Raw genomic sequence first — 27,535 nt, 5'->3', positions numbered from 1 at the left:
TATCTAATGGTTCAAATCTATCATAAAACACTTCAAATTATGGAGTCTAATGGGGCATAAAGAGAAAAGTGGGACTAATATGTTAGTTCTCACATTATATATATATATATATATATATATGTGTGTGTGTGTAAGCTCTCTTTTAATTTCGATGTTGTCTCACTGCGCAATGAAAGTTGACTGAAGGTCTTTCTTTGACAGTTATGAAAAAAATGGGTCTATCGGAAAAGTTTAGAATGTATTGGACCGCCATTGGAGTTACGGGTAAAAGGTGGATCTCTGTATGGAATTATCCCAAATTATAATGCGGCCAACAATAAGCATTGCAATGGTGGGTGATTTGCTTCTCTTCCATTCTCAAAAGATGATTTCACAAATGGTGTTGCGTCTACCATATTCAGGTGACCATCTAATTGTTTGGACTTATTGAAGGAGTGCAAGGCTATTAACAATATATACCTCTCTCTCTCTCTCTCTCTCGACTCTCGACTCTCGACTCTCTCTCTCTCTCTGTCGAGGAGCGCCCATGATCTGTTCCTCTCTTTCGCTCTCTCTGCCTTCCTTGTGGCTTCGAGTCTCCACCTTTGTCTCTCTTGCTGCCCTCTTTGCAGTTGGGTGTTTCCTCCCCTGACTGTGGTCCTTTTCTCTCTCTCTCTCGGACTCCCCTTCCTCCCTCTCTCTCTCTCTCTCTCTCTCTCTGTCGAACATTCTCAAACCCTCCGCAAGCCCCCATTGCCGGTCACTACCGTCACCGGCCACCCAACATCGACCACCCCCATCGCCGGTCACTATCGTCGTCAGTCTTTTTCTCTTTCTCAACACTCCCAAACCCTTAGTCTACCCCCTATCACCGGCCACTCCCGTTGTTGTCAACCCAGCCCCTCCCATCTCTCTCTGCTCTCTCTCTCGATCCGTTCTCACATCCCTCGCACTGCATCCTCTTCGTTTGCCATATGACCTTTCTCCCCTTCCCCCCTTTTTCTTCATCATCCACCACAAGACATCTTGCATTTCCAGAAGCGGGCTGCCGTTAACCAACCGATCCAAGAGGTTTTGGCCGGTGATGAGGCATTGACATTGGTCCTGCGTCCGGTCATTCGGTGTCTGAAGCACCGGAATCTGTCTGCTGGACGTATCCTCTCAAATCTTAGGGAGGCTCTCCCACCGCAGTGAGCCCTTGTTCGGTGGGTCCCTCACCAACAGCCCTCCTTTGTCCCCATCACCAAAAGCACGCTCCATTCGGAGGTTTTGGCCGGTGAAGAGGCATCGTTGCCCTAGCTTGTGCTGCGTTCGTTGGTCGTGCCGATCACCGCCGGAGTCCCCGACCCTCGCAGGTGTGCCTCTATCTTGTTTATTCTCTTTTTTAGAGTTTGGTAGGGTCCTTCATCGGTGCCTTTCGTCGTCTGGTTATGCGCCTCTCGTCTAGCCATTTTTGGGAGCTTGCTCACGCTCTCCCATTGAGGGTCAACCTGTGAGCCCTACATTTCATCAAGAAAGTTGTGAATGACTGGGGTGCAGCCTTTGTGCTTCGCCGATGGGGATTGGATGTTGTCTTGCCTTTCAGACTCAATCGTTGGTTCTTCTCTAAGCTTTCGAAGTCCCTCCGATCATGCCTAGATATGGGCTCTCTTCGTATTTAGGACATTAGGTTTTTCCTGCGAGCTGTTAAACGGGAGCCTCTTGAAACATACTCTGTTAAGGCTTTGCTTGCTTTTCCTTTCTTCATTCGTGAGCTTCCAGAATGGGTTGCTGATCAAGGATGACAACAGGTCCCATCAACTTGGCAAAGCTCCTTTCATGTTGCTCGCTATAGATCTTAGTTGAGTCATGCCAGGCCAGGGGATTGGTGGTGTGCTAATTGTTTTTCTCTGAACTTTCACAAACGTTGTGATTGTCATAAGTGCGGCTTATCTTTTCTCTCTCGTCGGCACTCAGTATGGAAGCGAAGACGATCTAACCCTTCACATTCTCATTCTTCGAGGAAGACTTTAGTCTCTAAAGATTTTTCTGGGGTGGTGCGTCATTCGACAAGTCAGAATCCTGAACGGCCTTCACAAAAATTATCCTTCTCGCCATGGGTGCAGATTGGAAATCTTCATAACCCGACGAATTCATTCAATGCTGTCAAGATTGGGTCTATCTGGGTCCCGGTTCGGCTGCAGCACTTTGGGCTTTCTTTTTTGTTTATTGCTCCAGCTATGATAGACTCTTCGCCAGCATTTGATGGCATCTCCCAACCGTTGCAAGTTCTGCCAGGGGTGGGCCCCAAAAACTTTGGCTCTGCCATCAATGCTTACTCTCTTAGAGATTTGCCGCTCACTATTTATAATGCATGGAGCTCGACGTCTGATTCTTTTTGCGCTAATTCACGTGGCGGACTGGTGGCGCGGTTGGTTAGGCATGCTCGTGGGAAGCAGAGAAAATTTTTGCCATGCTCGCCATCACAAGTTCTGTCAAGGTCGTTATCTACTTCTCAAGCTCGGGGTCTGGTATCTGCCTCTGTTTGTACCAATTGTCATTTCAAGTTGGAGGCACGGTTGGGCAGGCTTGTGCGTGATGGACAAAGGACGAATCTGCAATCGTCCCTTATTATTTTTCCCTCTAGACCCTTTGACTATCTGGTTATCAATCTTATTGCGTTTAATGTTAGAACCAACCTGGCAATCAGATACATGGTGCTTGGCTCCTCGGTTCCGCGTCCTCTCCCTGTATCGCATTATGTCTCTGAGGTTTTCTCTTCTACCAAATCTTTTGGTATTCCGTCAAATGGGGTCTCTTCCAGTAGTCCAGCACGGGGTTAGGGTAGCCACCTGCTTATGCCTTTGATTCAGCAGCATCCTAGTTCACAACCCCTGGGTGTCACAGTTGTCAATGCAGCTAAGTTGTTGGATATCTCTCTCTCCTTTTCGCAGCTGCAAGCTATAGCTGTTGATATGGATTGTACGATTTCAGCTATTTCTGTGATTATTGGGGACTCTATATGCAACTTCGGTGGAGCAGACTGCGAGCAGTTGGGCATTTTTTATGGTCAATTGAGGTCGTCTGTCAGTGCTGGTGGTCAGCGAAGAAGAAGGAGGCCTTCGTCAATTATTTCGGCTACCGATGTCAGGTCCCCAAGAAGGCCATCACGGTGCCACCAACCCTGAGTTTTTTCAGATTTTGTTCCATGAAGATTGTTTGTTGGAATGTTAGGGGCTTAAATTGTCCTACTAAATGCTTGTTTCTGGCTAATTGGGTTAGGGAGCAAAAACCCGACCTCCTTGCTTTATGTGAAACTAAAATAGAGGTCATCCCGCTCGTAGTCGTCTCTAGCATCTGGCAGCGAGCTGACTATTTCTTTAAGCCATCAGTAAATCATGCAGGAGGTATCCTTGTCTTGGGAAAGCAGTCTTTAAATTTATCTCAGCTGGATGTGGGACTTTTCTCTCTGTCTGTTGCTTTCAATTTCCAGGCAGTTGATAGAAGAGTAGTGTTTTTGTTGTTTATGGACCTAATCTCGCCGCCATGAAGCCCGCTTTTTTGGATGACTTGGATAGGGTTGTCGTTTTCAGTGCGGATTGTCACCTTCTTATGGGGGATTTCAATTGTTTGTTATCTATCCATGACTCTAATAACCTCGTAATTCCTAATCCCTCTATGCGAGGTTTCCAAGACTTTGTTCATCAACATTTTCTCTACCCTATTCCTTTAACCGGGGAGCACTTTTCTTGGTCGAATATGCGGTCTCGTCCGTATTGTAGGGTCCTTGATAGGGTCTTTGTCACCCCTAATTTATTGGACCTCACTCCCGACGTTAAGTGTGTGTTGTTTGCTCCCTCTATCTTGGATCATGGGCAGATCATCACTCAGTGGGAGGATGACTTTCAACCCACCAGGAGCTTTGCGTTTGAAGAATGGTGGCTTCATGAGCCAGATTTTCTCTCAGTTTTACAAATTCTTGGAACAAAACTGTTGATGAGCATTGGGCAGCGCTCCGGGTTCAAAATAAACCTTCTCGTCTAGCTAAGGATATCAAAGCTTGGCTTTATAGTCGTAAGGTGGAGAAATTCCAGCAAATGGCCGCATGGGAGCAAGAGATTTCTGCGTTGTATCAGTATATGTCATCTCCTGACTCTCTTTCTGATTTGCAACTTCTCAGGCCAGGTCCTTAGAATTAAATATGCTCTTGAAAAGCTGGAGGGTCAAAGAGAAAATTCGTTGGAAGCAAAGGTCTAGGGTGAAATGGCTTGCAGTTGGTGATGGCAACATAAAATTTTTTCACTCATATGCTTCTCATCGTCATAGGAGGAAGATTGTTCCTTCTATCTCCATTGAGTGTGTTTCTTATCTCAATCAACACGTTATTCCGACAGTCTCGCTATACTTTAAGGACTTATATTCTGCTTCGTTAACTGTGGAGGGTGTCCTTGGCAATATCCTAGTTGGCTCAATTCAGCCTCAGCAAGCCAGATCTATGCAAAGAAGGTTCTCTGACGATGATATTTTTACGACCATTAAGGATCTGTCAGGTTGGAAAGCGCCTGGCATTGGCGGGTTTCATGTCGACTTTTTTAGAATCTTTTGGGATTGTGTTAAATCAGACATGGTGAGCATGTTTGATGAGTTTCATTGTAACTCCAGACTGCCTAATCATTTTCATGTTGTTATTATTTCGCTCATTCCGAAAGATGATGAGGCCGTTGATATTTCTCGATTCCGACCAATCTCAGTTATGAGTGTTCTCTATCGGATGTTTGTCAAGGTTTTGGCGAATAGGTTGAAATTGGTGGCTAACCAGATTTTTTCAGACTCTCAGTTTGCCTTTATCCGTAATAAGAGGGTACAACACTCGTTCATCATGGCATTCGAGGTTGTTCATTCCTTGCAGCATAGCGGTCAACCTTACTTTGTTCTTAAGTTGGACTTTCATAAAGCTTTTGACTCTGTGCATTGGTCATTCTTATTTCAAATGTTAGCAAACATCGGTATTGGTCGTCGTTTTTCTGGTTGGGTGAGAGAGTTGGTCTTAAATGCCCAGGCTATGTTAAATATCAATGGTATTAGAGGAGACCGGTTCAAGCTGGGACGGGGTTTGCGGCAAGGGTGCCCCCTCTCGCCTTTGTTGTTCAATGCAATTGCTGAGGGTCTTGTGGTCTTGCTTAAGCGGACTGTTGTATTGGATTTCATTGAACTTTTGCAGGTTTCCGACTTCCTGAGTCATATTCTTACTTATGTTGATGATATGATCATTTTTGGTCGTGCAAATGTTCAACAGATGCTTAGGTTCAAGCTTATCATTCAGTTCTTTCTCTCTCTATCCGGGCTTTCTCTAAATGAGAGCAAATACTCTATTACCATGTTCAATGTTAATGCCAATATGCTTGCAGCTGGAAAGAGAATTTTTAATTGCACTATTTTTTACTTGCCTATTATGTATTTGGGCTTGCCGTTACAAGTGAAGCACCTCAATTCAGCTGCTTGGGCTCCGACGCTTCAAAAAGTGAAGCGCAAATTGCTTTCGTGGCAGTCGTCTTATCTCTCAATCACTGGTTGTCTAACCTTAGTCAGACATGTTCTTTCAACTATTCCAGAATTTTTCACGTCTATGTTTGTGATGCCTGTGGGAGTAGAGAAGCAGCTCACACGCTTGCTGGCAGGTTTTCTATGGTCTGGGTGTCAACTCAAGGGTAAACGTTATTTGATTGGTTGGCATTCAATGGTCTTACCTCGGCGTATGACTGGTTTAGGCATTCCTGCGCCCAGACTGCGAAGCATTGTTCTTGTCGCCAAGCAATGTTGGTTGGCCCATCAACCGAATAACCCTTGTGCTAGTTTGCTTCTTGCTAAATATGAGGCTCTAGATCTTATCTCGGTTCGTCTGAAAACCCGAGGTTTGGCTGTCTCGCACTTGCGTAAATCGTGGTTGAGGGCTTTAGCCTGTTTTAGAGACCATTTTGAGGACTCCAAAAATTTTGGTGAGTGGTTGTTGTGGGATTTGATGCCAAGCGGAGAGTTTCTCACAAAAAAAGTCTATAGATCGTTGCTCTCGTCGGGGGCTGATTGGTTGCCCGAGGATATGCTTTGGGCAAAGGGTCCTTCTCCTCGTTCTCGAGTCCTGGCTTGGTTAATTTTTCATGATAGGATCCAGACCCGCAGTAATTTAAAGAAGTGGGGCATTCAGCTCCCGAGTTGGTGCTTGCTTTGTCAGGCTGTTGAAGAATCTACGTTTCACTTGTTCTGGTCTTGCCCAATATTTGTGGAAATCTTTAGCAGGACCTGGAGGCATCCGGAAGTATTTGTTAAGGAGTTTTTTGAGCTAGATCTGATCTTGGGGGCGGTTTGTATTAGGCGCAGCAAGATGTGGAGGTTCATCTGGCGGACGTGGTTGCTTACTTCTTGGTGGTTTGTTTGGATGGCATGAAACGATGCTCATTTTCGTCATATTCCAGTTAACACTCATAACCTGGTGCATAAAATCTTGGTAGATGTTTATGCGATCTTGCGTATGCATCTTAGTGATCTTCCGCTCCCTCATGCTAACGCTATCTTTTCTTTGCCGCAATCTGGGCAAGCATCTTCGGCGTGAGCCCGTTTTATCTGTCTGATGTTCTTTTCTCTTCTGCTTTCTTTATTTGTTTTTAGCTTTTGCTCTTGTTCAGTTCATGGGTTCAACACTTTGTTGATCTTCATGAGTGGTAATGTTGAATTACTTTCTGCTCTCTCTTTCTCTCTCTCTCATTTGTATTATCAAAATTAAAAACGTGGACAATAAAACAGTTTGCTGATTCTGTTGGCACATGGTGGAGCTTTCTGGTTGTTAGCTTCGAGGCTTGTAAGGATCAGATCCATATCATCTAGAAGTTTCCCTGGTTTGTGCAATAACTGTTCACAATAAGAGTGTATGGTGCAAGAGAGAAGTCATGCAAAAAATAAGAAATAAGAAGATAGAAGTCATGGTCATAACTAATTTTATATGTACACCTAAACACTGCTGTTAAACAATAAAAAGTGTATTGGCAAAAAATAAGAAATAAGAAGATAGAAGTCATGGTCATAACTAATTTTATATGTACACCTAAACACTGCTGTTAAACAATAAACAGTGTATTGGCAAAGAATAATAAAAAAATCATACAGCATGATTTCTGTGCTCATCCATAGTCAGTCAGTCCCACACACAAGGACATCTCATGTGAAACATATTCCAATATAAGAACAAACAGTTTCAGAGTTCCCACTTATTAGAAATATAAGAATATTTGATGGTATGTAAAGTTACATGATATTTTTTACTCATTTGGTTGTAGGATAGCAACAAACCTTGACCCACAACTGCGCTTTCTAGAGGTGCCCACATAGTGGGCAACTTGTTCTATGTGGCTGCCTGGATTTTGATCATTAGGGTGGAACCCAATCTCAAAGAAGTCACCCCAAGTCTAGCTAAGTTCAATGCGGGAGGGAACTTTACACTGAAGTTGGGTATTAATGAGTTCATTTAGATCCTTGAAACATGTTTGATCTTCAATTGAGTATAGTGGATGACTGGACGCAAATCTTAGCCAAACCGAGCCCAACTGGAGTAAAAAAGGACCTAACAAATCCATTGGGTTCTTGTATTTCACTGAGCTTCCAGCCTTTCACTATGCGGATATGAATCACCCTGTTGCAACATGTCACCAGTAACTGCACTGCCTTTTTGTGGCATGCCTCTCTCTCTCTCTCTCTCAAAACCGCCATCACATCCCCCTTTGTTGTTTTTGTGGGATGTTTTCATCCAAATCTAAACCATGGTTGCGTACAAAACCGGTCGAATTTTACCCCCCCCCCCCCCCCCGTCTCTTTCTCTCTAGAAAAAAATCTCAAACCCTGGTGCTCCACAAAATCCAAATCTGCGTCTTTCTTCCTCCTCCTCCCACCCTCCTACTCTTAAATCCTCAAGGCTGCAACCGAAATAAATTCTCTAGCTGCAGCAGAAAGAATCTCTCTCTCTCTCAACTATGAAACCCTCTGCCTCTCTCTTCCTTATCCCATACCTCCGCCCACTCAAAATTCTCTAACGCTAGACTAGGAAGATCTCTCTCTCTCTCTCTCTCTCTCTCTCTCTCTCTCTCTCTCTCTCTCTCTCTCTCTGTGAAACCCCAACATAACAAGACTCTTGAGTCACCCTTTGCCCACTCAAAATTCTCAGCACCAACATCACAAAACCCTCGATCGCCTTTCCCTGACAAAAATTCTCAGACACCACATCCCCAAAACTCCCGATTTCAATGAGGAGCAGGCTGCTGCTCACTGAATCAGCGACACCCACCATCCATGGCGAATCAAAGCAAGAGCAACCACCACTGCCGCCGCCGCCATCGTCCCCGCCTCCCCACAACGCGACCAAGAACGCCTCCGCCGGCGGCAACCCGTACACCAACGTCAGCCCGGGCTTCAGTTCCTCCCTGGCCGTCACCATCCTGGTCCTCCTGACCGCCCTCTTCTTCATGGGCTTCTTCTCCGTCTACGTCCGCCGCTTCGCGGAGGAGAGCTCCACCGAGGCCGCTCGGCTCCGCAGGCGGGCGGCCGCTGCCGGGGCCCGGCGGTCCGGCACCGCCTCCTCCTCGTCCCAGGGCCTCGATCCGGGCCTCGTCCGCTCTCTCCCCACCTTCCCTTACAAGAAGGCCTCGTTGAAGGACGAGTCTGATTGCGCGGTGTGCCTCTGCGAGTTCGAGCAAGGGGAGATGGTGAAGGTCTTGCCCGTCTGCGGCCACCTGTTCCACGCCGATTGCGTCAATACCTGGCTCTGTTCCCACACCTCGTGCCCGCTCTGCCGTGCCTCTCTCGTCCCTCCCCCTCCACCACCAAAGGAGCCGCAGAGAGAGGCGGTGGCCGCTGCCTCGGTTGGTGGGTCGTCGGAAAATGGGGTGCAAGAGGAGGTTTTTGTCGTGGTGGTCGGCGGGGTGGCGAGTTTTCCGGTGACCGGAGAGTCGGAGTCGGGGTTGCGTAGGTGCGGAAGCGGGTGCAGTTTATCACGTAGCCTTGAGGAGGTGGAAGAGGACCAACCAAGGAGGAGTTGTAGCTTTTGACGCTAGAGAGAGAAAGTGGTCCTTAGGAAGCTCAATCTCAAATGGATAAATGTAGACTGAGTTTTTTTTTTCATGTAAATACTATTCAATAGCCTTTTACTTTTGTTCATCATTCTATTGTGTTGTTGTATTATATGTGTTCCTTCTTGTAAGTTGCTTGCTTATAAACTTTTATGGATGCTCATGTTTGTTGCTGCTATGGGTTGTCTGGGTTGCGATTTTAATAGGGAAAATTATTGGCTACTCTCTAGGGTACTGTACTCTCTAGGTGATACTCATAGGTGCAAGCTTCTTTTTGATCAATTTGACTCTTCAGATGCATTCAACATGGTCTATTTATCAGGAAATGCACTTTGGATCGAGTGGTTTCTGTATAAAAACATGATGTCAATTTGATGCATTGTGGACCATTGAAATTTAAAACCTTTAAAAAAAATCTACTTATATAACGTGATTGAATGATCTAATGCTTGTTTTTTACTAAACAAACGATTTAAATTGGATCATGATTCGCACAAAGAAATCATGAAAATGTGAAGAAACAGCTTGCTCCTCCTACAGGTGCGAGGGTAGCCATTATTATCCCTTTTAATAGATGCTCACTCCTAGTACTGATAGCTCTCACTTGTGGCACTAACAATGCTCGCTTGGTAGTGCTGCTAAGGGGTTAGCCAAGGTTGTTAAGTGAGGGTTCTGACTAGGGACTCAATGGGGCCCAGAGTTCGGTTTGGACTTAGGGATACCAATGGGTTGGATTAGGTTTTGATGTAGTCATTACTGAGTCTCTCTTAATTGGATTCAGTTGGAAAAGGCTAATACTGAAACTGGATCAGACTAGCTTAAATAGCTAATGGGATATACCCATTACTTGTAATTGGACTCAAACGTAAACCTGTATACTGAATCCAAATTTGATTATTAATGTGATGCTGTTTACTCAACCGAATCCGACTAAACAGATTCAGATTCAGTTGGAACTTCGAAACAAAGTGGAACTGTTGCCCCATCGGGTCTTACATCTACAACTGGTAAACGAGCCAAACAAACTTGGCTCATTTTTGTGGAGTCGATCCAGAGCTGGAGCACATTATACAAGCTTGAACTAAACTAGCGGGCTGGCTTGTTTTACAAAAAGTATATTGTTAATTATAGACCGAGCGAGCTTGAATTGGCTCATGTAAAAAAATACATTGCTTTTAAAGCTGAAAACAATAAAAATGTTTATACCTATGCAACAATGGCCGAGCCACTTTGAGGCCAGGGTTGGCAAGTGCCCACCCTGACCAGAAAACCCCACCAATAGAGGGTTAAGGTTAGGGTGGGCTTGTGCCCACCCTGATCCAATGAAAGTCGGGTCAGTGCCCACCCTGATGAGAGATCGGGTCATGGCACCCACCCCAACCTCTTTTTGGTGACCCCTGCTTAACCCTGATTCCTCTCTCTCTCTCACCTTTGCCGTAGTTTGCCATTCAGCGGGCCTCTTCGGTGCATGCCCCTGGTGGCTGATCATTGGGTCATCGTCTTCATCATATTCTTCTTCTTTTCTTTTGTTTCTTTTTGTTTTTTTTTTCGAATTATGATTTTTGTTAGGGCTTAGGTCTTTATTTAGTTTTTTAATTTAAATAACATGAATGTTTAATTAAGATTTTAAAGTTTTTTATATTTTTTAATTAAGATTAGGCATGTAATGAATGCTTTATTTTGATTAGAATATTAAGGGTTTTGCTTTTCTTTTTCAGTTAGCATAAATCTATGAATGTTTTTGGACTTTTGGTATTGATTTTAGATTTTTTTTCCCAAATGACGTGAAAGTTTTATTAGGGTTTAGTTTTTTGTGTTTTTTTTTTCTTTTCAATTATCATTAAATATGATTTCATTAGTGGAATGCTTGATTTTAGTTATCACTTATCAAACCCTTAAATCTATGATTTCTGTGAGGATTTAAGTTTTTTATTTTGATTTTTGAAATAAAATAAATATTTATTAGGTATTTTTGTGTTTCTTTTTCAATCAACGTTAAACATGATTCCATGAATGCATGCTTGATTTTTGGTTAGAATTTTAAGGGTTTTATTTTTTTAATTAACATATTTAAATTGTTTTTTTTACGATTTAGGGTTTTGATTTGATTTTTTTATAATAATATAAATGCTTGGTTATAGTTTTAGAGTTTTTAAAAACTACCACTAGGCATAGGCATGAATCTATGATTCATAAGTGCTTGTTTTTAGTGGAATATTAAGGATTTTTTTATCAATTAGCATAAATCCATAATTTATGATGTTTGTACTAATTAGGTTTTCGATTTTTTTTTAAATTTTTATGAACGTTTAATTATGATTTTAAGGTTTTTCTCTCTCGAATGCAGGAATCTATGAATAATGAATGTTTGATTTTGGTTAGAGTATTAGGGATTTTATTTTTTTTTGGTTTTTATATCAATTAGAGAGATTTGTGATCTTTATCAATTGCTATTTTTTTTATAATTAGCAATGAATCAATTATGAATTATTTTTCAAATATAAAAATTTGATGATGTCAATTGTAAAATGTATATTTTAGAATAATTGTTTGATTTTTTTAAAACATGTTATTATTATTTTTTTATTTATTTTTACTATACATTTTTGCCCACCCTAGTTTAAATTCTTGGCTCTGCCACCGCTATGCTACAACCATTTTTTTCACACTAAATTATGTGATGTAAAATACAATTAAAATATATTTATTACTAAGTACTTAACGGGCTTATACAAGCCGGGGGCAGAGCCTTGCAAATCCAAGTGGTTACTATGGAGAAAAAGCTGGTGGAAGGAACTCTTCTTTTTTTTCCTTTAAGGTCCTGTTTGATAACAACAACAATACATCATTGACAAAAAACTTGGGGAATCAAACATTATAGAGAAAAAGCCAGACCCCCTTGGGGTCTCACTTTTTTCACCCACATTTTGGGGAAAAAATGTCTCACAACAGAAAAACAAGGGCGTGACAAAAAAAAAAGGGATCAAACATATGAAAAGAATTGCGGGACCTACATAAAAAGGGTACAAAACATCTCTGCCAAATTTTGCTCTGTAAAATTTGGTGATAGGAATGCCTCACGGCCTATGATATTAATTGTTGTCCTTGTCTTTTCCCTTTCATGATTGCTTTTACTTTAATGTGTTTGTTAGCCACTGAATGCGGGCTTCATTTGTTGGAAAACATGCATCAATGACTGGTTGTTTTGAGTGACGGACATACATGCAGGTCACTCTTGTCAAAGAGGGGTCAGTGTCCAAGGTCCAAGTTCAGTTCAAATCAGGGTTCAAAGCCAAACACCAAATTAAACTGACAAGCAGAGGCTTATCCCTTATCAACAACAATCTCAGATTACATGAAGCTGCTTGAGTTTCTGGATCATGGACATGGCTTCCCTCCATAAACCAGTTTTGAGAACTAAAAAACTGAAAGTTAATAAGGCTCATGATCAAGAAGAATTATCCACTTTCCTGATACAAAAATGCAACAAAATTTGCATGCATAAATAGGGATGGCAGTGGACCGGAGCGGGGGACAAGGTCTCCACCCCCGCCCTGTCTCAAAATCCTACTCTTCATCCTTGCAGGAGTTTTGATTTTAACCTCCATCTCTGCTTTCATCCCCGTTTCATGTCCTCCATTCTCGGTCCAAACTGGGCGAGGCAGGGCAGGGCTCCGTTTCCCCTCGGTCCACTACTATCTCTAAAGAAGGATGAGGGACGGAGCGGGGCAGGGCAAGGCGGGATCGAGGATGGGGATGGGGTAGGACGGGAAAAAGCGTAAGTTCATCTCTGCACGGGTTTTGATTTTAACCTTCATCTCCGTTTCATATCCTTCATCCTCGGTCCAAACGGATCGAGGCCGGGCGGGACCCGGTTTCCTCCTTCTACTGCCATCCCTATGCATAAAGAGTGGAGAAGTAATAATAAAATAGCAGGAGGAAAGTGAAAGAAGGTCATACACAGTGGAGTGAACTAGAGACATTAGGGATCGAATCACTGATCTATTGTTGGCAGCCTGAGCACTTTGCTATTGCCGGCATCAGAGATATCCTTGATGTTAATACCGTGAGGAGTACCCAATGTTACTGCACATTTTTAGTGTGTCAGCTGCATCGTCCTAATTATTCTTTTTTTTTAAAGGCGGGCTGGGATTAGTCAGACCCCACCAATTATTATTCAACCTACCACAGGGGTTTTGAACCTGCAACGTTCCACCACAGGGAGTCGTGCGCTGACAGCTCCTACCAACCACGTGGCCCCTGGGTAACATGTACTAATCATTCTCATCCTACAAACTTTATTAACCCACATCTCCCCACAATTATTGATGGGGCTAGGAAACAAGGAGAGCAGCTCGTTGTTCGGCTCAGCTAGAAAATCAAGCTCAACAAATCGAGCCACCGGGTAAATGAGCCGAGCATGAACATAAACGTTAAAACTAGGGGTGGCAATCGTGTCGTGTCGTGTCGGCGGGTCAGCATACATCAATACAAACCCGACCCGTTTATTAAACAGGTCGGGTCGGGTTGGCGCGTTTAAGAGAGTCTTAGGGTATCCTCTCCAAACCCATTTCCTCGTCTTCCCTCTCTCGTCCCCATCTGCGATGGCGTCGACAATCTTGGGGAAATCCCATCTTCTCAAGAGGGCGTTTGCTTCCCCTATATCTTCCTGTCACGGCGTGGCCACCAAGTCTTCGAGGTCCTCGTCCTCCTTCTCGACCGTCGCTCATTCGCAGCCCTTTGGATTCCCCCTTCGTTCCCTTGTGGCGCTGTCGGAAATCGTGCGGGTTTTGGTGATAGGTGTGCGGTGCTTCTCGACCACTTCGTCCCTCAACGATTCTTCGCCCAACTAGGGCGCTTGATCAATTCTGTTGGATGGGTGCGATTTCGAGCACTGGGCTCATCGTCGTGGAGCCTCCCGAGGGAAACCCCACCAGGGACGAGATCATCAATAGCTATATTAAGACGCTCACTCAGGTTCTTGGGTCGTAAGTTTCTTGCTTTTTACTCATTTCGCTTCTCTCTCTCTCGTCTTGTGGCTTTCTTTTATGTAAGGGGAATGGGTGTTTTCAGATTCCCGTTTGTGTTTCTTCTTCTTGTTGGTGCATTTCTATTTGGGTGTTCTGAAAAGAAATGATGACGAGGAATGATGTGTGTTTGTTTATAAGTTAATCTGTATGCTTTTATCTGTAAATTCTGATATGCGTTCCAAAATCTGGTTATGTGGCAACCTTTCTTTTGGGAATGAGATAATTGTTCGGTTTTGGAATAATTATTCGGGTTTGGGTAAACGGGTTGGCAGGCGGGTCGGGGTCGGGTAAACGGAATGGCGGGCGGGTTCGAGTAAACGGGTTGACCCATTTACGACACAAACCCGTTTAAGCCAAACTCGAACCCGGCTAAGAAGCGGGTTGGCGGGCCATGTCAGATTTTGCCACCCCTAGTTAAAACCAACAAAATCTTGTTTTTTAAAAACTTGTGAGAATTTGAAATTTTTTCATAAATCTCGCATTTTTTTCAGAAAAATCTTGGAAATAAAAAAACAAATTAAATTATATTATATATAAAATATTTTTTATGAGAAAATATTAGTAAAAATTATTTAAAAATAAAAATACACATTTTTTCACGATTTAAAACGTAAATATCATATTTAAATCATGGTATTTTATGTTTTTTCATAAATCTCATGATATTTTGAAAATCTCCTGAGAAAATACAGTTTTAAACTTTCAGGCAATTTGTTGCAATATTATCACTAGAATTTCATAAATCTCATGATATTTGTCACTATGAACATGACAAGCTAGGCTAGGCTCGGTTCGGCTTGTTTTACATAATATATATTTATATATTATATGTATATTATATAAATGTTATATATTATTAAGCTGTAAAAACACTTTAAAATAAAAATAAATCAGCTTGTGATCGGTTCGCAAAACTCAGCTCCTAATGTCATCGGCTCGGCTCGGCTCTTGACGAGCTAACGAGCCCAGCCTAGACAGGGACGTATCCTTAGCTAGCCGAGCCCGAGCAGCCCAAGCTGGGCTCATTGGCTCCCAGCCCTAATTATTGCATTGTTCATTGTCATGAAATCGAAATGCCCCTAGGAATTGGTAACCACCTCAATCAACGTCACGAAGACACGGACACCAGGTTATAAAAAATAGGATATAATATTATTTAATTGATTAAAAACACTTTTGGTATTTTAAATACAATGCGAACATATTTATTATTAAATATATTTTTAAAGCTACTAAAAACATAAAATAACACTTGTACACGTTAAGCGTGTCACCTGGTGCATCGTGACTAGGGGTGGCAATCGTGTCGGGTTGGCGGGTTGAGCCGCCCGCTTAACCCGTTTATTAAACGGGTCAGCCGGGTTGGCGGATTGGCATACCCCCAACCCGAACCCGACCCGTTTAATAAACGGGTTACGCGGGTCGACCAGTTTATTAAACGGGTTGGCTTAAGCCCAACCCGAACCCGCCTGGGTCGGGTTGGCGGGTCGTGTCAGGTTTTGCCACCCCTAATCGTGACGTGTCTTGTCCATAGCATCGAAGCCCACATGACCTAACCCTGCCCCACATTTCTCAGCCCCCTTCTCTCAGCTTCCTAAGTCAAAGACCAACCCAACTCTCTATCCCACCAGCGCCACCACCACCACCTTCCTGCAACTCCTCCACCAAATACAAACAACCACCACCATCAGTGCCACCATCTCTTTCCTGCAACTCCACCACAGACGCCACCACCTTCGTTAAACATGGTAGTTAGAACAACCAGCGGGGGAAGTACCCTATTCGAGCCGGACCCATCACTCAATCATCAACGATCTCTGTTATGCAACCCACAACATAAACTAAGCAAAAACACAAGATAAAGAGAAGAAAAGAAAGACACGAGATTTATGTGGTTCTGCACTCAAGTCTACGTGAACGAGCAAAAGAACAAAAATCCATTAGCAAAATGTGAGAAAATACAGAGGCCAGTAGAACTCTAATCTTCAATACACCCGAAACAGAAGCAGCTATAAATATGACGAAAGACATACAACCTTAGCCAGTATAAAAACGAAAAAATTACAAAACTAAACATATCTATACTAGCCCCGGGTACCGCCACAAACCCCATTGAAACTTATCATTGGATGGTCAACAAAATATTTTCGAAGAGGATCCAGAATTCAAGACACCCGCAACAATCTCGGACTCACCACCCCCAGCCGACCATCCCACACCGGCTGAGATGGCCAACCCCGGCTGTTACCTTGCCCGCAGCCTCGCCGAGCTCCACATGGCGTGGTGGCGAGGAATCTCGATGGTGGTCGTCGCCAATCTCATCCTTGTCCTCCCCCTCGCGCTTAAATTCACTTGTTTCTTCGTTTTCTGGATAAACCCAGATGGGTGTTACATGCAAAGGAAAGCTTGGTATTAAGAGATGGGGGAGTACTCTGCTCCTATCCTCAATAGTCTGCACCATTTTGCTTTCAGCTGAACCTATTCGAACGCAGGGGTGTTAAGCAGAACCCTCTCTGCTGCTTCTGTATTCACAGTTGGCGAATCCTGGCAACTGTTTTTCCGTCGTTGATGGCGAAGGACAATTTCACGGCCTCGTTGGGTACTCAATACCATTGAGAGCAATTAGAGGAAGTAATATGTTCTCAAGTGTGCTGTATTGGATGTAGATTCTATCTATTCCACAAATCCGTTAGCTCCATGTTGGAACTTTGGAAGATGATCATCTTGTCACATATAAGGACACTGATCGTTGGGATTTTTTTTGTCACTCCTGTGTTTATTCATGAAGTTGGATTTTTGAAAACCATTTGGAACGAATTAATAATTACCTATAGTAATGACTGGTTCATCAGCTTTCAGCTTCTTTTCAGCTGTTTTGTTTGTTGGTGACTTTCAAGTTTGAGAAGAATGAAAGATGTGTGATTGAAACACTAGTAGAGACATATGCAGTCACTTAGCTTACAATTGTTACATAGTGTTCTATAACAATTCACAGGAGTTGACATTTCATAAAGGAAGAAGAAATATGGAAGTCCTGAAGCTTGATTAGTTGGAAATGTCGTTATCAATGGTAGGAAGCATACATTGTCAAAGTGAGAAGAACAGAAGGTTTTCGATGTCTGATGATCTCATGAAGGCTCACATACTCTGCGGCGGAGAAGTTTCGTCTTACTGAACTCCTGACCATCTAGCCCAATCTACAAACTGCATCCCGCCAAACACATTGTTTGCTAATCTTATTCCGAGAGTGAACACCAGAGCAATTGGAGGGAACCTCTTTGTCAGTGGTGCTGCTTCTACTGCCTGTTCCAGCCCTGCAACAAGTTGATAACGCACGTTGGAGGACACTGCTAGAAAAGTGCCTAGACAAAGAGGAGAGTCCTGCATCAGTTGCTGGAAACATAGGCTTTACTTGAGCAGTAAACTAAAACAATATTGCGTGTCAAGTTTGGAAAAAGTTAACGTTATGAAACTACTCTAAAATGGATATCAGAAGATTAGTCAGAGAAACAGTAAATGGGGGTGCTCCATTTTGGGATATGAATTTCACTCTTCAAAATTGGCAGTCATCCTTCGGATAAGAAGCCCTTTAAAGTTCCAGCATCATGCTCAGGTCCGCTGTTCATTTTCAGTTTTTAAAATGGGAAAGTTTTGACTCGTACAGGGCTAATTCTTAACTTGCATAACCTCGGTAAAAGCAAGACCACATCACGAAGCAAAGATTTTGCTAATCGGCATTTTTGTTTGGCAAAGCATTCTCTGTTATTTCACATATGTCAAATTTATTTGTTTGTTTGTTTCAAATTGAGATAATACTAGAGTGAAATGGACTATTAATGTCGTTTTCCAGCAAATAGCAGATGAAATGGCAACAGGAAAGGTCAGTTGTGAGCTGTAGGCTCTTTGTAAATTAACTGTTTTATATATTTTTTGAAAAGATTTAATACATTGCAATGACATGCATGATTCAGTTAGAGATTAATCAACATGTAGACCTTAAACAGAGTATTTATCAATCCTCAACAAAAAAAAAAGAGAAGAAAATTTGTTTTCATTTTTCGCTGTCTGATTTTTGCAATGCTACTTTTTGCCCCTTTACTAGAAAGCCTTACCCCATAGAATTGCTGTTTGAAGCAGTGGAGGCACTGGTATATTTTCTTCTGATGTGTTAATTCTCCTGCACAATTGTATATTTCAATGTAAAACTGTTATTGCTTCTGAAATTTCAGTATATTTCATGGTTCTCAACTAAAACATTATAATAAAAAATGAGGGCAAAATGTTAACTTGGCCATAGCTACATTCACCACAAGAACAGGTACAAATAAAGATTATATTTTAGAACTGCACTAATGCATTTAGGCAACATGGTGAACACGTAATATGGAGATTGGCATTCAGTCAGCTGACAACAGAACTTTTGTTTACTGTGCAAGAAATTATTATGTTCCGTTGCTGAGAGAAAAATCGGAGAATCGCTAAATCCAATTGCACAGATTACTGTTTGTTACAAGGCCATTGATGCCATCATCCATCAAATTTACAAGGCTAACTTTTAACATATGTTAACAAAACATATATGAAACAAAGATATCTGGTAGATAGATGAAATTATACCTTTTGATGCGCATGATGCTATTTGCCAGAGCTTGTCCTACAATCCCACATACAAAACCAGCCGCTCCATATTGGATGCCCTGGTCTCAATGGTCATCAGAGAAACACAAAAGAAAAATGAAAAAGAGTATTAGTTTCTTATATGAGTTCTAGCAATGTTTCCACATAACACATGATAAGCATTGAAAGATAAACAATGAATTGTTACAAAAGATAATTTTGGAATCAACAGTTCACTGAGCAAAACAGGCAGTAAGGCATGCATTCCATTTTAGCAGATAATAAAAGAATCACAATGACCTAATTTGGATAATGGAAGAAAACAAGTAACCTTGTAAAAGTAAGTCAGGATCCTCTCTGCAAGTGTGTACCTCTTTCCTGGCCCATCAGCTTCAAATATGCTGAAGATTTATATTCAGTGGAAGAAATAATTAAAAGTTCAAAATGGAAAAAAACTCAAATCGTTTTCAGAAAACATGTACAGATGTGCATGGTAATGCATGTCATTTATAGAAAACTTGGACTTCATTCATCATGTCATATGTTGGTGGCATGATCAGATGAGAGCTGCACTAAATTCCTTACGTTAGAATACATCTTTATCAATATCATAGCGTTGGTTGCATGGAATAGAATGAAGAATGCTATGCTTTTAATTGACGAGTCCCCACAAAACATATAAACACAGACATATTAAGAACTAATTCTAATAAATATTGGTAGCAAAAGCTTGATCATAGCATACCTGCTTGGTAAATTCTGAACAGCATGACCAATCCAACCTGCAAACCCACCCTTCATGACTCGAGATCCAAATTGAACTGCTGGAGCAGACAAGCTAACCAAAGCAATCCCAACTGCAATTCCCACTACAAGATCAGCTGCATACAGTTCAAATTCTTTCCAAAAATCCTTCCCACGCTTTTGAACTTCGGCAAAGGTTACACAAATTGATTCAACAGCAATCTACACATCATAAGCCAACAAAGTTTCCTGCTACTGTTCAGCAAAGAGATGATTTCAAGAAATGCATAAGATAAAAGTGAGAAACAGGTACCTCTGCTGCAACTTTCACAAAAAATCTTGGATCTGCCAGCATGCGATCACGCAGAAAAGGGAAGACTTGAATTATCCATTTGAGAATCCAATTGGCTTCCTACAACATTAAAGAGCAGAAGCACATAAACTGATAATATCACATGGCTATGCTTTAAAAAGTATAAAAAAGGAAATACTAATCATATACCTGTAAATGAAAATATTGCTGCAAAACCAATTTGTCAATTCCTGACATTTTGGCAGTATACATCATGTCTTTTGGCAAGATGGTACCTCTAGACTCAATTTCTCTAAGCACATCTTCAAAGCTCAAAGTCATTTTAACTGGTTCATCTCCTCTGCCTTTCTCATCACTGTTACCATTATACCATCCACCACCACCGTTTCCCGTTCCTCTTCCACCACCACCACCAATATTGCTGCCACGACCACCATCACTTTCTTTAGTCAAATGTCCATCAACATGATGATGGCTGTTGCACTTGAGCACATTAAACTTCAAATCTGAACGTTGGTGTTCTCCTTTTGCACTCATTTTGTTGCCGTGGTAGAGTTTATGATTGGGGGGTGTGAGAAAATGCTTGTAATGGTTAGTGAGAGTCATGGTACCAATAGTCATGGTAGAAGAAAGCATGAAATGAGGAGAAGAGAGACCTCCAATGCTTCATGAAGACTTTGATGCAGCACACCGAGCTTTAAAATCTAAAATAGAAGATATTCCCTCTGTTAAGCACAAATTCTTTCAATAAATGAGGAATGCTATTCAGTGCATATATTTCCTTTTTTTCTGTTGGGAGGGAAAGAAGAGATTCGCTTAGAGAGGGGAATACGACTTCAAATGTGAAACCAATAACAAAAGGTAAATCTCTCTCTCTCTCTCTCTCTCTCTCTCTCTCTCTCTCTCTCTCCTGGTAGAGGGAGTCCAAACTTGATGGAAATTCCAGAAATATCTGGAAATCTTGATTCCCCTTTTCAGGGAGAAAATGTTCACCTGACACCCACATCCGTTTTCAAGGATATGGATCTTCATGCAAATGTCCATATAGATAGAAACTGGGTTGCGCATTGAATGTCAGCAGTACTGCATATAAATAGGGATATAGTCCATGCGAATAATAGTCAAGATGGACCCAGATCCCGATCCAACCACATGCTACCTCAATTTTTTTATATGCTACGCATCATATTTTAAAATAAATAAAATAATGATATGGTGTATAAATGGATTAGTTATGGATTGATCTTGCTCGTTACAGAAGCACATGTATCCCACCTACTGCTGAACTGTACGTGTTTCCACCCTCATCTTAGATAGATGTGGGTGTGGAACAATCCCAAATTGGCCTAATCCAACCCGGTTTTAGTCCTACTAGTCGCCAAACGGCAAAGTAACTAAGCTACAATTTTCTGTCCAGTGATTAGGGGGGTGCTTCTGTCACACACACAGATGGCTAATTCGAGTTAAATGATTGGACCTTTTTGGCGTTTTCATACAAATTACCAGCTATATCGTTTTCCCATAAACCTCTAGCACCTTCTTCGTTAATGCTTGAATACCGCTATTTGCTCACGTGGCAAGATGATAATGTCAGCTTGAATTTTCGATTCCTTTCACAGCCACTGTTACTAATTGAATTTGTCGTGCAATTTTCATGGGAAATTGCTGAGTTGGCATCTCTTTCCCTCCCTTTCGTACTGTGAGTGAGACAAACACCCAAACATTGTAATGGAAAAGTGCCATGCTCTCAAGAGTGGGCCTCAGATTTTCCCACCACCTTCCTCTTTTCATGTGTAAATCCTTTCCCTTTCCCTTACAAAGAACTTTAATCAGCCGGCTCAGCAGGCAGGTTTTTTATAAATTTGTGCTCTTTCTCATGAAAGACCCTTCCCTTTCATGGGAATGAAACAAACAGACCCCAAGTCGGTTTTGCATTTGAACGCAATTGTAGAAGCCACAATCAATCATGTAACACTCGCAGGGTCCAGTTTTGCCATCTTCAAGCACAAACTTGGACTTGGAAATGGCACCGTCAAGCAATAACAGATGAAATTTAGCATCTAACAGGAAAGCTTTTGAAACAGTAGACACAGGCAATCGAATAACCCCAGTGCTTTTCCTGCGATCCCAAGGCAGTTCCAAAAGCAGTTTTAGTAAAGGATGCTTGATTAATGGATTATAAACACGTGAGCATCCAAAGAAAAGATAGAGATCTATTCTGTTGTGCAGTGTGACAGTGTCGCATGAGTTTTGCCAAAGCAGTAGAACTGGTTTCTCTAAGAGAATGCAACAACACCTTACAATCTACTTCAAACATTGTGGGAAATGAAGATTTCACACGAGTAGAATTTGATTGGAAGTTAGAATGTGGCAAACATCACTTGGTCAATATGATCATGCTAAAAGCTATTAGCAGGCAAGGGGCAAGCCCATTAACTTTTATGCTGCCAGGACAGTGATCATAAGTACGGCAGGCAGAGCTAGAGCGGCTAGGTCTCTGATCCGGGTGGCAGTTTATCCATGTAAATATAAAAAAAAAAAGCTATTAGCAGGCACAAAAAGATGGGCTTACCTGTGAAGGCAACTTAACTCCACTGAGGTAGAATCTATCCAGGAAAGAAAGATAAAACGAACGTTTGAATGGAATGAACAGCTAATCCTCAGAGAGCGGAGGACAACTTTATTTAATAATGAAAAACACATTCCTTTACACAAATAGAATTGGCTTGTCTTTTGCAATCTCAACCTAGCCAGCCAATACTTGTAGAAAGACAAAAAGAGAAATGAGAAACAACATGAGAGAGAGTTAAACTCTTAGAACTCTGCGTGACTTGCAAGCAGCTCTTACATGAGAAGCCACAGAAAATGGAGAGCCAGGCGGAGCAACAAGCCCAAGGTAGCGCATGATCCTCAACCTACGTAATTTCTTCACAGACTTTGTTGAAAACGTCGTCTCCTAGCACAATCCGTAGGAATCATTTTGGGATTTCCAAAAGGAAGATTCAAGTAAACACAAATTCTGAAGAAAAAACTCACATCGAAATGAACTTTCGGCTTCCGCTTTCTTTTACCCCTTCCTCTTTCATTCTCATCATCCTCACTTCTGCTTGAACAAGATGCACTCCCTCTAGCTACATCTGATGCACCAATAAGGGAACAGGACATAAGCAAAACATTTTTTTTGGTCTTCAAACAAAGCCTGTTGACCCAATTTGACTTTATAGCATTTTTGTACAGGCAACATGGATTAGCTTAGGGAAAGAATGATCAGGGAACAACAAAACCCAAAGGAGTGCTAATATTTGGAAATCTATAAAAGTAAACAAACTTCAGAAATGCATACCAGATAATTCATGAAGTTGGAGTGGAGTTCTCAGCATATCAGTTGCTCTACCCCAATCTGAGAATGAGTCAACAGACCCATTTCTATGCAAAGCCTTGAAAAGGAAACAAATTATACTCAAGTGAGTACATGCTTGAAGGCTAAGAACAATGAGCATCTTGAAAAGGTCACATGCATTGCAGATCCTTTCTTTGAAACACTAAAAATTTTTAATCAGCTCAACACAAGTCAATTTGTTTGGATGCATAATGTCTATGCTCCTGATTATTGTAGCATTCTGCTGCTTCCAGAAACATATAACAACACAACATCTGCAGCCTCTGGGAGAAAGAATACCAACAATGTACTCTTGGAGTAAACAAGGCCAACAGCTCAAGCACTCATAAACACATGCACAATAGTTTTGGCCTAAACTCATTGATCAAGCACACTTCATGCTTTGTAGCTCCGCAGATAGCCAGGAAGAAGAAGATCATCCATTTATCTGGCTATAAAGGTGCTACAGAATCTTCACGCGGTGGTGCTTGCTCAACCATTAACATTAGTCGCAGCATACTGACAACCCACAGATGTTTACTCTTAACTTCCATAAAGTAATACTTTTCAAGTAAACCAATGGCCTAGTTCCAAGCTTATAAAACAAGATACATCACCTTTTTAAAAATTAGCAATTCAATATGGCAAAAACTACATGTCCGCATTTTTTATTAGTAATTTTGAAAAGATAATATGGCATACTAAGTTCAGACTTACATCATTAAATTGGTGCAAATCTTTGACAGAATCAACACAAGCACTGAAGAACAAAAAGGAAATGAAAAAGCAAAAAAGAACTTCAGTCTGCAAATTAAGTTGGGACACGAGAACAAATCAGCCTAAGAAGACCAGAAACCATCCATTTGTGTACTTAAGAATCACCACAAATCTTACTGTTCGCTATTTCCATAAAATCACACTAAGACACACTGACTGCTTGGGCATTCTGGAACTTTATTATTGTCCATGATCTGGGAACATTTCATTTGCAACATAAGAATAAATTAAACTGAAATACAATGGAATTAAGAAAACACTATCCCAAATACAGCTTTCAAATTAAGTAAATATACATAGTCTACTTATCATAAGCAGTTTTTCCCCACACCTCAACCCCAGGAGCTACCTGGACATCATTGTTGCTGGTGGTTCCATGGTTTGCTTTATCTGGAGTATAATTAAATGGTGTGGATGAGAAATCAGCATCAAGCTTTCCATCACCATCTTGCTCTTTTGACCTGTATATGATAAATATCATGAATTGATCTGTCTTACTTACACCATTGGGCAAAATGGATGAAATATAAACATCTGATTCCATATCAGTTCTGTAATTAACCAAAAGTAAAGATATAGGACCATAATGACCCATCTTGAAGGTTGAACATTGGCAGAAGCACAAAATTGGCAGTTATCCTAAACATTAGATAAGGGCATCCACACAGTTCATGAGCAAGTGCAAGCAAAAGATACGTCCACAAGACAAATATGTAATAAAGAATGAGACAAACCCATTAACAGTGGTACCCAACAATTCCTTTTGAGAAACTGATTCAACTTCTATAAGGTGAGTGTTTAACAAATTTGTGAATGGTACCATATCCCCTCCATCCTCTGGAATACAATGAACTGGAGAAAATTTCTTCATTCTCCCCTTATCTCCTAGAGCAGGACGATAAACTCCTCCACCCCTGCTAGCAGTTGTGATGGTGGGCATACCCTCTTTGCAAATTAAGGATCCAAGGGCAGAACCTGTTGCACCAAATGCATTAAGCATTCCACTGTTGAAAACAAATAAATAAATGAATATCATTTTGGCAAGCGATTTGTGTTAGAGGTATATAGCGTATCTCAAACTTCACTTAGTGGACATAATGAAGAACAATTGCACACAACAAAATAATCTGGCTATTTGGAAGGATTTTATGCAGCAAAACACATACAACTGTTGTCTATCAGTCAATAACTTGTTCAGAGGAATCAGAACAACATCCATGTTATTCCCATAGTAGAATCAAGAGAAAGCATGTTTCAGAAAATCTGGAAACAAAGCCTGAACAGACTAATTAAAGGATGAAAGCAAAAAATAATTAAATATTTGCAACCTTGAAAAAAAAATCCACATTATCCACCCATAGTGTATCCATTTATTTAAACACATAAAATTCTCTACAGCAGGGTTATTTCAGACTCTTGTAAAAAGAAATCATTATACAGCAAGAAGCTAGTATATGAACAGTTGCAACTGATGTTGGTTGAGACCCAAACAAGTCAAAATGATAATGACTGTCGCCTAATGCTCTAACTTAGCTAAAACTTGGAAATTGGCTAGATCACCTCGTTCCTGCTTGAATTCAAACACACTGAGGTAGTCAGATTTGGAGTGAGACAATGAATTTTCTTTGCATGTTTACTGATACATGAGAAATATTATTGGTAGGCATATGATCCATAGACCTGAATACATCCATTCCATTATCGACATGTTTGGAGAGCCAATTTATAGATTCAAGATGGCTCTGAGGTCAGGGACTCCACCATGGTTGCAATTTTCAGTCACAAGACAATGAGATCAAGAAATAGGTAACATTACATACTGGTGGATTCAAATCAACCAGGTGGAAGTAGTCAGCATAAATGAACAAGAAAATTTTGGTTGATATACCTACATTGTTTGTGAAACCATTTATTTGACAACAACAGGCTCAAGTTCTAACACCAGGTGAACAAGAAAATTAACTATAAAAAAGGCTCGTCAAAGTTTCATTGCAGAACCAATCCTACTAGGAAAGACGAGCATTTCCCATGAAAATTCAGCATCTACAACAACAATTTGCACTTATATTAAGCATATGATTGGATACTTGGGCTCATATTAAGACTATTATAGCTGGCACAAAAACAATGACTAAAAACCGCACTGTAAGAAGATGGAGACAAAGGGCAAGAATCCTACAAGCATAGTAGGCAATAGCTCAATCACCACAAACATGGAAAATTTTCTGAAGTATTGATTCGTAAACCAACCATAACAAAAACAATACATGCCTGCAAGAAATCAAGAAAAGAATAAAATGCGACAAATTGGTATCGAAGATTTCCTGAATCAAGATAACAAGATAAACACAACAAGAAAAATATCTCCCATAAGATGTGGGATTCACAAAATTAGGGAAACCCAAGCGCAGGGAGATCACACCAAAGCAATCAACGGTAGGATAAACAGAGAACCACCCATGAGTAATTACGGGAACTATGATATGCCCCAAAATCGAAAAACAAAGAATTCTGCGATTTGGGGATAGTAAACAGAAAGGGAAGAAAGCCGAACCAGGGGAAGACCACACAGAGTCGTTGAACTCGGTTCGAGGCTTCGTTCCGCCGCTTCTCCGTTGCCTGCAACTCTTGGGTAATGAGAATTTCTGCAGCTGGTTGAGCTTCTTCTTCATCTTCTAGAGAGAGAGATGGGTTTCAAGGTTTCAAGGTTTCAAGGTTTCAATGAAGAGAAAGGAGAAAAAAGAAAGGATGGTGGAGACCAAAAGGGTAGTAGGGAGGGAATTAGGGATGAGGATACAAGAGAAGCCTGTTGGGTTATGAAGAATAGAAAGCGGGCATTGAGAGAAAGAGAGAGGGACACAATGTAGAAAGTTATTTGGCAGAACACGTAGAGATTCTTGACGATGAGAGAGAGAGAGAGAGAGCGGGTGTGTCCCGTCTATTTGTGACTTGGGAATAGGAAGAGGGAGAGGGGGCCGTCTACGCGTTGGTGTTGTGACTTGGGAATGGGAAGAGGGAAAGGGGACCTCCTTGCACAAGGAACTCCAAGAACGAAACAACGTAGCCCGCCTGCTCCTCTCTCTCTCTCTCAATCAACCAATAACCAAGATTACTTCTCTCTTCAAGTCCAACCAACTCTCTCTTATGTGCCTAGATTGGCTGATACTTGGTAGTTATGATTGATTTGTTGGACTTAGAGAGAGAGAGAGAGTCTTCACGTAGCAAAGTCTGGGCGACTCGTTTTTATCCTTGGGAAATAGTAATACCATGAACAAGGAAAAAGAGTCAAGTAGCCACCTTTTCCTTTTTCCCGCCATAGGGGAAACTTATGCACATGTTAAAGTCTTTGTCAATACATGTACGCTGACGTTCTCTTTGTCTCTGTGAGAAATCAAAAGTTCATATAGTTTTCCTTTATTCATCTCTTTCTGAAGCCGTTATAATTGCGATGAGATGTACTTCTCTGCTTTTATGCTATTAGTGAGATGTTTGCGTGTACACGCACATGGTGCCCTGTTTGCCATCATGGTTTTTATCTTAAATGCCCTGTGAAAGATACTGGCAAAAATACGGAACAATAACTGGAAACAATTTTCAGTGTGCCAAT

At 41.4% G+C, this 27,535-nt stretch overlaps 3 protein-coding genes across 3 annotated transcripts; 1 reads left to right on the top strand and 2 right to left on the bottom strand.

Moving 5' to 3' along the window:
• Positions 1 to 7,893: 7,893 nt before the first annotated feature.
• On the top strand, positions 7,894 to 9,244 carry LOC149813813 (RING-H2 finger protein ATL11-like). The gene has a single exon (XM_089991644.1). It carries the CDS (start codon positions 8,247 to 8,249, stop codon positions 9,045 to 9,047), a length of 801 nt encoding a protein of 266 aa, XP_089847770.1. The 5' UTR covers positions 7,894 to 8,246; the 3' UTR covers positions 9,048 to 9,244.
• Positions 9,245 to 17,032: 7,788 nt separating this feature from the next.
• LOC149813812 (protein RETICULATA, chloroplastic-like) lies at positions 17,033 to 20,309 on the bottom strand. The gene is made up of 7 exons (XM_089991210.1): positions 19,962 to 20,309; positions 19,773 to 19,871; positions 19,461 to 19,681; positions 19,047 to 19,116; positions 18,716 to 18,795; positions 18,211 to 18,275; positions 17,033 to 17,460 (listed from the first exon to the last, which is right to left on the bottom strand). Exons 1-7 carry the CDS (start codon positions 20,307 to 20,309, stop codon positions 17,267 to 17,269), a joined length of 1,077 nt encoding a protein of 358 aa, XP_089847336.1. The 3' UTR covers positions 17,033 to 17,266.
• A 2,104-nt stretch (positions 20,310 to 22,413) lies between these two features.
• LOC149813811 (uncharacterized) lies at positions 22,414 to 26,801 on the bottom strand. Its single transcript, XM_089990848.1, has 6 exons — positions 26,483 to 26,801; positions 24,663 to 24,903; positions 24,278 to 24,389; positions 23,116 to 23,209; positions 22,809 to 22,909; positions 22,414 to 22,728 (listed from the first exon to the last, which is right to left on the bottom strand). The coding sequence occupies exons 1-6, from the start codon at positions 26,598 to 26,600 to the stop codon at positions 22,579 to 22,581; spliced, it is 816 nt and encodes a 271-aa protein (XP_089846974.1). The 5' UTR covers positions 26,601 to 26,801; the 3' UTR covers positions 22,414 to 22,578.
• Positions 26,802 to 27,535: the final 734 nt, after the last annotated feature.

Source organism: Nuphar pumila, chromosome 16 (genome assembly GCF_984573655.1).
Source record: "Nuphar pumila chromosome 16, dmNupPumi1.hap1.1, whole genome shotgun sequence".
NCBI classification, from domain to species: domain Eukaryota; kingdom Viridiplantae; phylum Streptophyta; class Magnoliopsida; order Nymphaeales; family Nymphaeaceae; genus Nuphar; species Nuphar pumila.
This window is presented reverse-complemented; position numbering and strand designations above follow the sequence as displayed.